The 12,627-nt window shown below is 42.2% G+C and overlaps 1 protein-coding gene across 2 annotated transcripts in view; it reads right to left on the bottom strand.

The window, feature by feature from the left end:
• GTF2I (general transcription factor IIi) overlaps nucleotides 1–12,627 on the bottom strand; it is a 63,620-nt gene that overhangs the window by 15,416 nt on the left and 35,577 nt on the right. For both annotated transcript variants that reach the window (XM_075264874.1, XM_075264875.1), the window contains exons 20-23: nucleotides 8,741–8,799; nucleotides 6,541–6,594; nucleotides 5,134–5,220; nucleotides 2,609–2,674 (exon numbers count right to left, since the gene is read on the bottom strand). In XM_075264874.1, coding sequence (XP_075120975.1) covers nucleotides 2,609–2,674; nucleotides 5,134–5,220; nucleotides 6,541–6,594; nucleotides 8,741–8,799 — 266 coding nt within the window. The remainder of the gene's footprint in view (nucleotides 1–2,608; nucleotides 2,675–5,133; nucleotides 5,221–6,540; nucleotides 6,595–8,740; nucleotides 8,800–12,627) is intronic.

Here is a 12,627-nt window from a genome sequence, read left to right as displayed (position 1 = left end):
ACCGTCCGCTTGGGCCAACATCTTCGGGGGTGGCAAATTATACAGCTTGGAATAATAGGACTGGAAAGCCACAGCTACGGTATCTGAGTGATGCTGAAGGGTGCCTGCGGAATCATATACTGAGTGGGGAGTGGAAGAGGACTGCTGATCTCTGAGGGTCTTGGCCAATAGTGTGTGGGGTTTATTACCCCGCTCAAAGTAGCGCTGGCGCGAGTAAAGAAGAAGGCGTTGTACATGGCCATTCTCCAAGGAGCAAAGATTGGCCCTAGCAAGAACCAGGCGGCGAAGGACCCCCAGAGATGGACGGCTGCTAAAGAAGCCTCCAGGGAAGAGATCTGAGCACGAAAAAGACGCTCCTGGGCCTGTCTATCTTTCTTAAGCTTAGACGCTAGCGTGATACAGTGGCCCCTCATCACAGACTTATGGGCTTCCCAGAGCACCACAGGAGAATCCACTGAGCCTAAATTGTCGCGGAGGTAATCTGTCAAGTGGGAACGCAAAACTTCTAGCGAAGTGGGGGACTTAAGTAGAGATTCGTTAAGGCGCAGGGGAAAGGGTGATGACCACCAGAGCATGATCGGACCACGAGATGGTACTGATATCGGTATCAACGAACTGGCGGAGGGCTGGAGCATTTGCAAAGAAATAGCCAATACAAGTATGCGTATTGTGAGGATGGGAGAAAAAAAGTATAGGAATGGGCTGTGGGATTGTCCAACCGCCAGAGGTCAAAGAGGGAATGAGAGCGGATCAGTTGATGGAATTCTCGAGCCAGGAGGGCTTGTTGGCGGGGTGGCAGGACAGAAAGGCGATCTACCCGTTCCGAGAAGAGCATGTTGAAGTCGCCGCCGACCAGCCACGTCGCCGAGGGAAGAGAGCGGAGGCGGGAGAGGAAGCAGGAAGGAAATCTGACCAGAGTTAGGGGCATAAGGTTACATAAAACAATTGGGGAACCGTGGAGGAGTGGCGCAGTTACCGAGATCGGGCACGAACGAGTATAGCGACCCCCGCCTTGCGTCGATCATGGAAAGCAGAGAAAGAAGTGGGGAAATAATGTTTGGCAAAGTTAAACGTTCCCATACGGTCAAAGTGGGCCTCCTGCAAAAAGGCCACATCAGCACGAAAAGAGCGAAGTTCTTTAAGAACAAGACGCCTCTTAGCGTCAGAGCCCAGGCCCTTAACATTAATTGTGACGCATCTAACCATTGGGGCTCAGGAGTAAGGAACAGCGGCAGATTGAAGGTGTACTCACCCACAGACCAAAAGACCACGTAAGGTCACAAAGGAGTAAGAGACCAACCGGAAGCATCAAGGATGTGGAGCCAGTAGGAGACCTCCGAAGGGGTGTCTTCAAGGAACAAAGGACCATTTTGAGACCTAGGAGGGGAAAGAAGGAAGAGGAGGAGGGGGGAGGGGAGACACAAGAGGAAAAAAATGCAAAAAACCAAATACAGAACAGAAGGTTAATACACAAAGTGCAAAATTAAACGGATGAACAAAGTATACAGGGGAATCTAAGTAAACGGTCAGGACTAAGTCCCCTTACCAGGGGCAAAGAACAAATGTCCAAATGATCATTAACCAAAGTACCACGCGGGGCCACATCGTGAACCCGCATCTGGACACAACCCCCAAGGAATGGGAGGCTAACCAGGGCAAGGAGGGTCCACCAGTAGGTGGACCTAAGTAGAGCACTAGAAGGGAGGTATGAGCCCACCTCACCAGCATACATCAGACAACAACAAAAGAGAGTAAACGGGACCAGAGAAAAAAAGATGTTGGCAAGATAGCCGCTGACGCGTGTAGGGCCGGAGGACAGAGGGACCGGACTGCAGGTACGCTGTCAGTGTGGGCTGACGAGACGGAGCTCCGGGTGCAGGGTCGGCTGTAGAGGAGGCTCGGGTGCTTTTTCTGCCCATGGAGAGAGGGAAAGAGGCAAAGGGTCCCGGGTGAAGCGCTGGCAGGGTAGGAGCTCCACAGAGATGCGTTCTACTCCATTGGTGTCCTGGCCACGCCCCCGTTCTAGCGTCTTTTAATAGGCGCTATTCCACTGATACAAGTGCAGTTTGATGCATCTCTCTAACCCCCACCGTTCCCATTAAATGCAGTTAGATTGTGTGTTTGGGTGAGTGGTGTCAGACAGGAGCAGCCAAGGAAGTGTAATTCAGAGCCTGACAGTACAAAGCCTAAACAGCATATCAGGCACCAAAACGAACAGTACTTATTGTTCAGGAATGGTGGAGGGCTAGAAAAAAAATTACAACTGTACCTATTAAATGATGCAAAGAAGTGGTGAAAGATAATCTTTAAAACACATCAGCATGACTTAAAGGGTTTGTGCAGAACTGGAAACCATAATTGCTTTCTCAGGGAGTGACATCAAGTCAGAAGAAGCCATGTTTTTGAAGTCCTGAACAATCCCTTTAACAGTCATCTGGCAAAATCATGTACTAAGTATTTAAGAGGGGTTTTTACAATACGAGTTATCTCTTGACTGTAACTGTAGAAAAGTCTTCAAGAAAATAAGTTTTACAAATACCTGTAAAGTAAAGTCAATTAAAAATAGAAAGATGATATCCTAGATTACTGAGGCTACAAAGCGACTCACCACATTTCTCATCAAAGAGTGCTTCAACTTTTTGTTTGAGATCAGTAATTTTAGCATTCCAGGCCTCTGTTGTAGAAGGAAATGGGCAAGTATGTTAGATACTATTTCTAAAGATTACATTGATGCATCAGTGGTCCAGTTACTAGGACATGGCATTATTTTATGATTGGTCAGAGTTTGCCAGAAGAATCTTGAGGATGGAGATCACGCAGTTCTGATTAAGGCTAAGTTCACACAAGCAATGCACCTCCGTTGTTTAGGTCCGTCAGGGGTCCCAAACAACGGAGAGGCAGACAGCTAAAATAGCAATTACATAAAGAGCCCGTCTGACTCCATTGACTATGATGTGAACATAGCCTTAGTCACTCCTTTTCCTGCACGGCTGCACTTCCTGGTAATCACTGTGGAAGGAAGTGCATACTCCCATATAACTGTACTAGGATGTGCTGTAGTGCCAGTAGATAGCAATGCCACTGTATATCCTGTAAGGGGACACAACATCAACCCCTTAACAGTCAAATTAAAATAGTAAGAAACCCACCCAATATTGTCACATTATTATTGCAGGTTTTGAATTTATGGCTCAAGTAAATATTGTTGGCACAAACCTCTATTGCCTCATGTGCATTTTAACCCTTCAGGGTCCATTTACACAAAGGAAAATAGTGAGGAATTTGGTGTGGAATTTCAGTGCTGAAACAAAAGCCTTCCATTGACTTCCGTGTGAATGGACCCTTAGTGATGAAACACATTTTAGCCTTAAACCAGTAACATCTTATTCCTCTCTGCCTTCCTGAGTTCAAAACTTTTTTACATATTTTTTCAATGCGCTTATACTGAACTATTTGATAAGTTTTTATTACTTTTTATTTTTGAGAGCTGAGGGGAATAGAAAACATCAATTCTAGCATCTGCATTTTACTAATTTTTTTTATGGGTCATTATGGATTTGGTGTTACCAATTGTTTAGTTTTTTTATTTTCTTTCATTAACAAGGAAAGTTGTCTATTTTTACTTTTTTTTGTAAAACCATTTAGGAACTGCTGTGACACGGACAGGAGGGAAAAAGTCATTCTCTCCCTGCAGACAGTCAGCTGCACGTGTTCCATGCACATTTCAATTAGTGATAACTCGGGATCTACAGGGGATAGAGGCATAATTGTGGCTTTAGCCCTTGACTACAGAGTTAGAGCCGTTTATGTGACTGTTTCAATGAAAGTCTCATGCATGGAGTAAACTATTAGGGTCCATTCACACAGAGGAAAATGGTGAGGAATTTGGTGTGGAATTTTCCACGCTGAAAATAAAGCCTCCCATTGATTTCAATGGGTTCTGCTAGCTTTTTTTTCCACTAGCGGAAAGTGTCCTAATTCCAGAAGAAGAATTTTTCCTCGCCAAAAAACTCAGTGTGAGTGGATTCTTAGGTACTTTGCTGAAAACCTGAGCAGGAGACATTCAAAACTGTCAAGGGGTTAAAGCGATGCTCCATCATTTTTATCTAGCTATGCAAGGTAGTCATAGAACTAATTATTATTATTTTATTTCTGTTAGGCTCTATTCAGATCCCGTTTTTTACATCTGTTTTTTACATACGTTTAACAGATGCCAAAAAATGAATGTAATAGACCTAAATGTTAAAGGGAATCTATCATTGGAATTTTACATTTTTAACTAAACCTTGGAAGGAGAAGGAGTGAACAGTAAGCAAGAGGGGGCGGCGATGCAGGTCCAGGATGATGACGCAGGGGTGCTCGCAGCACATGGGGAACGCCCACCATGCTCCGAGAAGACTGATTTGTGTAAGAAGATAACGCGTTTTTCTTGAAATCGGCAGCATTGATCAAAAAAAAACAACAGCCTTTCTAAAGGCTACATGAAGATAGGTTTAAAGGGGCTCTATCATTGGTGAAACCTTCTAACGCCCCCTCCTTTGCTTCTGCTCCATGATTGCCCTCCTTCTCCGTTGTTGTAACTGCCTCCATTCTTGCCGCCTTGATTCCTGCGCATTGAAATGTCAGGCATCTGCAGCAACGCTCCCTTCTGAGCGTTACTACGCATCTCAATAAGAGAACAGTGGGGCTTCAACGCCTGGTACCACTGCTGATCAGCTGTTTGAAGGGGCTGTGGCACCCATGTGAGTGCTGTGACTCCTTTTTTCATGCCATTTGTTTGATAACAGCCATATAATATGATTACAATATCATCCCAAAGAAGTAAATGGGACAAGGCTACATGGCATGGTCAGCTCTCAGAATTGTTTATATGCAAGGTAATGTGCCGTTTACTTACTGTATTCTTGATAGTGGCAGTTGTAGGTACTGTCCCAATGTGGGACTATTAAAGGATTATCTTATCTTATCTTATTCAAGTTTAAAGGACACTGCAGCAACACCATAACTACAACTATCAAGAATAGAGCATTTGGATAGGGTAGGCGTCTTCAATCAAAATTTACATCCGGGGACCACAGGACTCTAATTACAGAACTGGCCTTAGACAAAAAAACCCACTTTCACTTCTATTACCAAAAGAGAATTCTCTTCCTCGCGATTTACATATCGTTGTGGAACCATTGGTTTGCGGAGTACTGCATACTACATTATTGGCTTTATCTGAAATTGTAAAAAGAGGAAAATATATACAAACATTATACATGCTCATATTAGCATACAATTCAGATTTACGGAGAGAAGTAAAACAAACTCCTCTTCTTTGGTTAAGCTTGGACATACAAACATGGCTGTAAGTGTTGGCTTATGCACATACATTTTGTCAGGACTCCACTGCTGACACAGAAACATAAAAAACCTAAACCGCAGTGTGCCAAAATGTACTTGAGTAAGCCAAGATCCTTCGGAGAAAACAACTTGTGGACAGATGAGACCTAGATAGAGCTTTTTGGCATATGACATCATTCTACTGTTTACTGAAAACATAATGAGGCCTACGAACAAAAGGACACAGTACTAACAGTCAAATATGGTGGAGGTTCAAAAAGGTTTTGGGGTTATTTTGCTGCCTCTGGCACTGAGTGCCTTGACTTTGTGCAAGACATCATGAAATCTCATGATTACCGAAGGATTTTGGGTTGCAATGTAGGGCCCAATGTGGATTTGCGTCTTAGGTCATGGGTCTTCCAGCAGGACAATGACCCCAAATATACTTTAAAAAGCACCCAAAAATCATTGGAACAAAATGCTTAGAGAATTCTGAAGTGGCAGCAATGAGTCTGCATTTAAGTCCCATTGAACACCTGTGAAGAGATCTTAAGTTGGGAGAAGGCACCCTTCACACATGAGACCTGGACAAGTTTCAAAAGAAGAGTGGTCAAAAATTCCAGTTGAGAGGTGTAAGAAGCTTGTTGGTTATAGGAAGCGATTGGTTTCAGTTATTTTTTCCAAAGGGTGTGCAACCAAATGTTTAGTTGAGGGGGCCAGTAATTTTGTCCGGACCATTTTCGGAGTGAAATTATATCGTTTATGGCTTTTTTTCCCCAGTTTTTTTGGGGTTGTTCCAATACACACAAAGAAAATAAACGTGTGTATAACAAAACGTGCAATTGCAATAATTTTCTGGCAAAAATTCAGGGGTGCCAACACTTATGGCCATGACTGTACGTAATTGTTTACTTATACTAATCTACGTCAGCTGCAGGGTCTAGTTATTCTTGTGGAATAATATTCTTGATGTATAGCAGGGATAGGGAACCTTTGGCTCTCCAGCTGCTGTGAAACTACAACTCCCAGCATGCTCCATTCACTTCCATGGGAGTTCCCAGAACAGCAGAGCCAGTATGCATGCTGGGAGTTGTAGTTTTGCAACAGCTGGAGAGCCGTACGTTCCCTACCCCTGATGTAGAGGACTATCACTATTTACTGTTTACCAAGGCAGATCATGAGTTGCACTTACACAGGGATCGCGCTATACCTTACCATTATCTAGAGACGGACATCCTGGACTCTGTTCTTTATCAGTATTCTGAACTGCTACAAACAAAAGAAATGGTTATGTCACCTGTTAGCTAATACATACACAAAAAATATAGAAATATACAAAGTATCAGCTACATGACATGTATAACTGAATATCATACTAATTACACCATACACTGGAAAATAAATATAAATGTTTATGGGTTTGTATATAATAGAACAGAAAATAAAAGTGTTATAGTTACTGTACAATGCCCAGGTACACTCCCTAAAAAGTCAACCAAGGGGGAGATCAAATTACCATTATTAAAGGGTCTCTATCATTGGCAAAAGTCATTTTTAACTAAACACATCCTTGCATAGTCTTTAGAAAGGCTATTTCACACCTACCTTTAGTATGCAAATTGCCTCAGTAGTGTTTGAATATGGATTAGGATCCAGTGTGCACAGGAAGTTGTCAGACAGGTCTCCTCTTTATGCTGTGAGAGCAGGGAGGAGGAGTCAGCAGCAGCAGCCTGTGCTGTATATACAGAAGACAGTGCACGAAGAGACTTCTGGGGTGCACTGAGAAGCTAATTAGCATATGAATAAAAACAGACTTATTCAAAATTTACTGAGGCGATTTACATACAAAAGGTAGGTGTGGAATAGCCTTTCTAAAGGCTATGCAAGTATGTAATTAGTTAAAAATAACTTTTTCCAATAATAGAGCCCCTTTAATGTCCATTGCTGTCTTCCATCACAGGATAACAGTAATGGACATTAGCTGTCACAGACTCATTCTGTGTCTATTCCCATTGACACTAATGTTAGCAACATGTTTGTTTACTTTTTTAATGGAAGAAAAAGTTGGGCATGTTGTTTACATTTTCATCACACCCCAGAGTATAATGATTGTAGGCCCAGGGAGATGTTCAAACATAAAAAACAGTATTACTCAAATATATGCTGCTAGGTGCTTCGGCATGTTGTCAATGAGCATATTAATGGTTGTCTGAGGAGTGTTATGCCATGATGAATGCATTTGGGCATGTAAGTCATCAAGATTGCCTACTGGCAGCTGCCTTTGCAATTGCTGACCGATGATACCCCAGATATGCTCAATGGGACACAAGTCTGGCCACGGTAACATATTTAGGCCTTTCAGACTATTCACAGTAGCATGAGTTACATGCAGCTTGACATTGTCTGTTTGAAACGTGGCTCCTGGGACACTTGGAGAAATGGCTGTACCATTGGTTCCATAACCAAATCAACATAATTCTGAGCTGTTATTGTACCTGAAGGCTAGAGGGGTCCTGCTATTATACAATATGCCACCCCACACCAGAATCCTGGAAGTAGGACTGGTGTGGCATTCCCTTGTGAAGGCCATTTCATGGCCTGGTCCATGTAGTCTCCAGACCAATTTCAAGTTATTATTTTGACCAAGACAAATATAGGACTCATTGCTGATGGACCTCCATCTTAGCTGCAAGTGCCTTCTTGCTCTACGCCATATTAACCTTTAAGAGCAGTGGCATAAGGTCAATGGAACACCTTTAGCTGGACATCTCGCTCATAGCCCAATGTTTTGTGCCTTCTGATGGTCTGTGCCAACAGTGTTTGTTGCCCTAAGCTTTCAATTTCACTTTCAGTACATGATAGATCACTACATGCTTCAAGTTCGCTGATGTTCTCCCAGCCAGCGACATATGCAATGTAGGTCAGTGCTGACACATAGGTTTCTCAGTTAAAGGATTCTGTCCCTCTCAGTTTGCGACATGTGGTGATGACTGGCATATTGAGGAACAGGAGGCATCACACAATCATCTCACCCCATGTTATCTGATTTTTGAGGTTTCATGTGGCTAAAAAACTTTGCTTTCAGTCCAGCTTTTATGCCCCTCCAACATGCCCCAGATTGATCATTTACAGATGTGAGTGACACTTGCTATTTATTGCACTTGCATAACCTTTTGGCTTCTCCTTATTGTGTATTACAGCCAGCACCCACTGTTGATCACACAGCTACTGCTCCCGTGCCATTCACTGGATGTGCCATTACTTACTACTGGTACAAGAACACTGCAATGAGAATATAATGGTGTTCCCCTTTGTGGAAAGGGGGTGATAAATGTTCTAAAGTATACGTACCAATAAATGCACAATTAAATGTATTGATCATATGAAACTGTTTTTCAAAGATAAATTTCCTTACCTTCCACATTTATTTTACTGATAAGTTCAGAAGGCAGGTGTGGTGCTACAAGCTGTGGCCTGTTATGGGAGATGAGAACAATATGGATATTAAATGCAAACAATAAAATCTAATTTCTATTTCATATCTTTTACATGTACCCCATTAATTTTTGGGAAGCATTTTTAGGCTCAAAATGATAATACCCCTTGATTCATTTCTTGATGGGTGTAGTTTTTGAAATGGGGTCACATTTGAGGGGTTTCCATTGTATTGATACGTTAGATGCTCAGCTAATGCAACATGGCACCAGAAAACTATTCCAGCAATAACTGCCCTCCAAAACCCAAATAGCGCTCTTTCCATTCTGAGCCCCACCATGTACCCATACAGCAGATTATGGCCACATATGGGGTATTGTCGTGTTCATGAGCAATTGTTTAACAAACTGTTGGGGGCTTTTTCTCCTTTAACCCCTTGTGAAAATGAAAACTTTGGAGATAAAGGGACATTTTAGTAATTTTTTACCTACACATCCCAAGGTTATTAAAATCTGTGAAATGCCTATAGGGTCAAAATACTCACTATACCCCTCAATTTATGGATTTTTTAATTGCTTTGGCAACTCAAATCTTGTTCGAAATTGCAATGGGCCTAAAATATGTGCAAGCAAAATTTGTGTTTTGAAATCCATTTGGCCATCCCTACCTCTTAGGCCCTACTATACGTGCGTACATAGGACTAAGGCCACAAAGTGTACACTTTTTAACACGGGAGAAGTGGGGTGATATATTTTGGGGTGTGTTTCTTCCTGATGTGTTGTGTGCAAAAAAACTGCCTTTAAAATCCTATTAATATTATAAATGTGAAAGTTTGTGAGTTTGTGGGTTTGTGTGTTTGGATGTTTGCATGTTCGGATGTTTGTTCCTCAATCACGGAAAACCCGCTCGACCGATTTGGCTGAAATTTTCCACAAACATAGTTAATACACCTGATTGCGCAATAGGCTACTTTTCATCACAATAGCGCACATACGTTTGTGCCAGGACCCCCACAAAACCCAAACTCACACCACTATCTCTGCAATCTCACACACTTTGGACCATAGCAAGCCACAAAATTCATATTGCCCTCTACAGCCTCGCCCCTAACCCCACACAATCACATATACATATACTTTACCACTTTGCCCCTCACCTTAACGATACTCCAGGAGGCTCTCTTTAACGCTCTGGAGCAGCCATGTTTGCCGACCCCCACCGCTCTGACAATCCGCCACACCGCCCACCCATGTCAATACCCCTAAGCGGTCTAATAAATGCAAAAAAAAAGTTTTAAAAAAGTAAAAAAAAATATAAAAATAAAAAGGATTAAAAATTCAAATCACTCCCCTTTCCCTAGAACACATATAAAAGTAGTTAAAAACTGTGAAACACATACATGTTAGGTATCCCCGCGTCCGAAATCGCCTGCTCTACAAAGCTATACAAATATTTTTCCTGTTCGGTAAACGCCGTAGCGGGAAAAATGGTCAAAAGTGCCAAACCGCCGTTTTTTCACTGTTTTGATTCTGATAAAAATTTGAATAAAAAGTGATCAAAGCAATAACATTTCCCAAAAATGGTAGAACTACAAAGTACACCCGGTCCCGCAAAAAAAGACGCCCTATAAATCCCCGTAAACGCACGTATAAAAAAGTTACGGCTATCGGAATATGGCGACTTTTCAAAAAAAAATTTTTTAACACAGTTTTGGATTTTTTTAAGGGGTCAAAATGTAAATAAAACCATATAAATTTGGTATCCCCGGAATCGTAACGAAACACAGAATACAGGGGACAGGTCATTTTGGTTGCACAGTGAACGCCGTAAAACCAAAACCCGTAAGAAAGTCGCAGAAATGCATTTTTTCTTCAAATCCACCCCATTCTGAATTTTTTCCCTGCTTCTCAGTACATTATATAGAATAAATAATGGTGGCATCATGAAGAAAAATTTGTCCCAGGAAAAATTAAGACCTCATATGGCTCTGGGAGCGGAGAAATAAAAAAGTTATGGGGTTTAGAAGGAGGGGAGTCAAAAACGAAAATCAAAAAATGCCATTGGCGGGAAAGGGTTAACTTCAAATACTTCTGTCCCAAAGTCACTATGTAAAGTTTCTCACAACACCGTATAGCAGCTCAAATACAAAGTAACTTCAACACAAAAGTCTCCCGTATTCTCTGAATTATAGCAAAAACAAGATACAAAGTTACATTTCATATCCCATACCTTATACACAGTACGAAAACCTTACCCACGCCTGTATATACCCACTTCTACAATCACCGCAGACGAAGTCGCGGGTACCAGCTAGTGAAACATATTTAAAGAAAATGAAAATGTAATTTTTTTTTCTAAATTTGTAATAATTCTTGCAAAACAATATTTGTTTGATCAAAATGCTCACTATACCCCTCAAAGAATACCTGAAGGGGTCTAGTTTTCCAAATTGGGTCATTTAATGGGAAGCTCTATCATTATGCCACCTATTCCTGTCTGCAAACATAGCTTGGTACAGGAAAAAATCAAACTCAAAGTTTCCAAAATTTGCTTATAAACTTCTAAACTGTCTAATTACTCAAATATGCTAAAATTATTTCATACTAGCTGGTACCCGCAACTTCGTCTGCGGTGATTGTAGAAGTGGGTAAATACAGGCACGGGTAAGGTTTTAGTACTGTGTATAAGGTATGGGATATGAAATGTAACTGCGTATCTTGTTTTTGCTGTAATCCAGAGAATACGTGAGACTTTTGTGTTGAATGTAATTTGTATTTCAGCTGCTATACGGTGTTGGTATAAACTGTACATAGTGTCTTTGGGACAGAGGTATCTCAAGTTAATATACTTCGATATACGACATTGTATGATTTGATAATTTCTGCCAGTACGTGTAAGTTTTGGGCACAGGATACTCTTGAGCAAGCCACATAAAGTTGTCCATGTGAGGAGCATGGGGTGGCCAAATGTATTCCTGCTACTTTCAGCGTTTGTCTTTGGGATTTATTAATGGTCATTGTAAAAGCCAACTTAAGGGGAAATTGTAGTCGTTTGAATTGAAATGGGAAATTATTCGGTATAATTGGGATGCGTGGGATTAATACACTATCACCTTTAGCTGCTCCTGTAAGAATAGTGGCTTCAATGATATTTGTTCCTAGTTGTGTGACACGTAGCCTCGTGCCATTACACAATCGGTGTGCATCCAGATTACGCATGAGTAGAACAGGGACGCCAATCTTCAGTTCTAGTTTATGTGAAGGGACGCCGGGTAACCGTTACGTGTTCGTGGTGTGTTGAAAGGGTACATCGGAGTATACAGGCCAGAAGTAGTCCCAATGCAAACATGCTATCGGAACTTACCAATGTCGTTGGCGTGGAGACCTAGGGAAGGTGGATGGATCGTGAAGACGAAACAGCAGTGAGGTGAGAGTGCCGTCGGGGAGTGTGGCGAGCTGGAGAGAGTAGTTCGGGTGCTGCGGCCTACGGTGGAGGCGCAAAATGGTGGCGTGCTGGAAACACGTTCTGTAGGTGGCTAAGATGTGCATGCTCCTGGCAACAGAGTGGAGTGGCTGGGTGGGCAGTGTCGCGGATCGTCAGAGCGGTGGGGGTCGGCAAACATGGCTGCTCTGGAGGGTTAAAGAGGTAGCCTCCTGGAGTATCGTTAAGGTGAGGGTGAAAATGGTAAAGTATATGCAAATGTGATTGTGTGGGGTTAGGGGCGAGGCTGTAGAGGATAATATGAATATTGTGGCTTGCTATGGTCCAAAGTGTGTGAGATTGCAGAGATGGTGATGTGAGTTTGGGATTTGTGGGGGTCCTGGGAAAAACGTATGTGCACTATTGTGACGAAAAGTAGCCTATTGT

Source organism: Leptodactylus fuscus, chromosome 2, assembly GCF_031893055.1.
Source record: "Leptodactylus fuscus isolate aLepFus1 chromosome 2, aLepFus1.hap2, whole genome shotgun sequence".
Lineage (NCBI taxonomy): Eukaryota > Metazoa > Chordata > Amphibia > Anura > Leptodactylidae > Leptodactylus > Leptodactylus fuscus.
Note: the sequence above shows the minus strand (reverse complement) of the source record. Positions and strands in the feature narration are given on the sequence as shown.